The sequence below is a fragment of the Citrus sinensis genome, chromosome 3 (genome assembly GCF_022201045.2).
Source record: "Citrus sinensis cultivar Valencia sweet orange chromosome 3, DVS_A1.0, whole genome shotgun sequence".
Lineage (NCBI taxonomy): Eukaryota > Viridiplantae > Streptophyta > Magnoliopsida > Sapindales > Rutaceae > Citrus > Citrus sinensis.
Window position 1 is genome coordinate 47,785,673 of NC_068558.1, and position 2,913 is coordinate 47,788,585.

Genomic DNA, 2,913 nt, shown 5'->3' on the forward strand with positions numbered 1-2,913 from the left:
ATGTAACTTGAAGGTCAAGAATGGAAAACATGGCCAAAAAAAAAAAAAAAAAATGAAGTACAAGGTTTTTTTATTTATTGAAAAGATAGGTTCCCACCTAAATGACAATAAATACTCTAATCTCATACTAAATATGACTCTAATAAGAAATCTAGTTGACAAAACTAAAAAAAAATCTCCCTAATAAGGAAAAGAAAAGCGACAAACACAAAATCGAAAAGAAAAGCGACAAATACAAAATCTTTCTCATTGGAATATGAAGTATTCAATAAGTAACAGTATCCTTCACTGATGCAACCTTGTTACTTATATTATGAAAGAAACACCGATGAAAATTCCATCATTTTTGAGGGACTCAAAATACAATGCACAATTTTGCACTTTGATTTAAGTGCACAACAGAAAAAATAGTCTGCTAGGACAGAACATTGACTATATTCTGTGTCCCAGAAAATGATACAATCTACACAATCCAAGGAAAGAATACATGAGATTACAATCTGAACCACATGTATCATATCATTGAAATTTACAACCAAAAATACTACGAAACAGAGTACATCTAGTAGGTCAATCTCTTATACAGTAGATGTAAATCAAGGCCATTTAGTAAACTCAAGCACTTTAAAAACGATATCAATTCCAGTAGGAATTTGCCATATAAATAGCAGAATATTTAATGCATTCAAGGCAATGTGAAGATTCCTCGCAGTCTCACTCCCTTTCTGCATTGCAGGTACCAGAGCTGCCGCCAGTGCCCACAGCACAGTAATGGCTGTTGCACCAAACACAAAACCAGTAAGATCAAGTATTAGTCATAATCGGACCAAATGCATTTATTTCGCCATTTTATATGCTGAGTGTTTAGCTAGGCAGGAAATGCAAACTTGAGGTTTACCTGCTCCTGCAAACAAATGGGGGCCTGGAAATAACTTTCCTGCTCTCAAGTAAGTGTTGACTCCTCCACCAACAGACTCCAACACCCCAAAGCCTAACAATATCGATCCTGCATTGTAGTGTCTATCCCTGTAAGACCCTTTCAGTAACTCCTTCCTCTCCTGAATTATTTAAAGCACCAACGTCTCAGATAGTGATAGTCTATTGAAATGCGTTAGAGCCAAATTTCATTTCATGTCACTACAATTAACTAGTAGATTCAGTTCACTAAACTCAAGGACATCGGTACGCACAGAGAGTCTGCCAATAACATGACAAAACCCTTTTGTTTCAAATAAAATTAATAACCATAAGGTGAATTCTATGTTCTGTAAGTGAAGTTACTGCATGAATTTTAAAAATACATCTAGCCAAATGTCTAAAATGCATCTTTGATGTTAAAGTAGTAGTATGCACACACGGCGCGAGAAGCCTACCTCAGTGAGTTGCTGAATTTTAATTTCAACAGGTGATGGGGCTGTTTCCGCAGGTGCTCCATCAGGAGTAACTGGAGTAGGCTTCACTTGCTTCTTGAGCTCATTAATATCGGTCTGGATAGTCCGAACCCGCCTCCATTGCCAGCCCAGATACCCGGCCCAGAGAGTGTACACGAGCAAACTACCCATAACAATGGGGTGCACAAGTGCAACACTCCTGCCCTCCAAAATTCCAAATTCCCCATTAACAGCAAGCGCATCCTGAGAGACCATCAGTCGTAATAAAAATACTACGAAAATTACCGATATAAAATGCTAAAATTTTGATAGTAGAATTTTTTTACCTTTGTATCTAAAAGGAATGGCAATGTGATCGTTGTAACGGGAAGAACAGCTGATTTGAAGCGAACAAGGGTCTCATTGACGAGTGTTTGTTGATTATTCGAGTCTTTACGGATACAGTTTAGTTGAGTTGAGGTGGAGAGCTTTGAGCCAGATTGGGAGTGAGAGTGTTGTTGATTCTGGGCAAGAATTGGAAGTCTAAGAAGGCTAAGCGTGGCCGCCATGATACGGGATAACAGGGCTATGAGAGAAGATAAGGAAGTGGGAATCTGAAGATGGGATTGCCCCTTAAAATTGGTTGGCTTTTGCGCGGGCCCCTTTTGCAACGACTTATTAACTTTACTTGGCAACATCTACATGGGATCAAACGTTTCTCCCCCAGGTGGCACCAGAGAAAAATAGTCTCCCTAAAGTCAGGAGACGTGTCTGTAGTCTGTACATGCGAGGGAAACTGGAAATTAATGTTGTGGGCTGGGCCGGACTCTGTAACACTTTTGGTTTTGGGCACTTGGGCACAGGCCCCAGCACAGCAGTCTGCAGCACGTGAAAATGTGTAATAATGATCGAGGGTGTGCGGTTCCGTTTTTTGGTGCGTCACTGTGCGCGTGTTGAATTATAATTAGAAGAGCAATGCTGTGTGGGACTCGGGCAATCCCCCAACACCAGATATTTTGAGCAAAGCGGGCGCGTCGTTGTTGTTACATTGGAAAATACGCTGCCGACCTGCCAGCATTTAACAGAAGCAAAGCAACAATAAAACTTAATTGCAGAAAAATATGCAAACCATCATATATGACGGCGCTCTGGAGCTTTCAGTTTGAATAGAGCAATAAGCGCAAGAGATGAAGTCGATCGATTTACGTTTAATTCGAAAGATAAGATAAGATAAGATAGGGTAGCCCAACAATAACTACATGACATGGAATGAAAAACATGAATTATTATATTTGATCTGCCTAACCTTGCTGCACAACTGCCAACTGGATTGATATTAATCAGAGTTCCACCTCGACTCAACTACGTCGTCGTCATCGACATGTGTGCCCGAGTGCATGTCGTTTTCTAATTTCTTTCTAGCAGCACCGAAAAAATAACAAAAACGAGATGGACTCTGCAAACAATAGTTTCAAACTAACAATTTTTTATCATGAAAAAATAATAAATAAAATAACCCATAACTTTACAATCCCTCTTCTGA

General features: G+C 39.5%; 1 protein-coding gene across 1 annotated transcript; it reads right to left on the minus strand.

Annotated features, from left to right (window-relative positions):
• Positions 1–264: 264 nt before the first annotated feature.
• Positions 265–2,412, minus strand: LOC127901462 (uncharacterized). Its single transcript, XM_052438828.1, has 4 exons — positions 1,718–2,412; positions 1,374–1,634; positions 899–1,058; positions 265–775 (listed from the first exon to the last, which is right to left on the minus strand). Exons 1-4 carry the CDS (start codon positions 2,066–2,068, stop codon positions 597–599), a joined length of 951 nt encoding a protein of 316 aa, XP_052294788.1. The 5' UTR covers positions 2,069–2,412; the 3' UTR covers positions 265–596.
• Between the last annotated feature and the right edge of the window lie 501 nt (positions 2,413–2,913).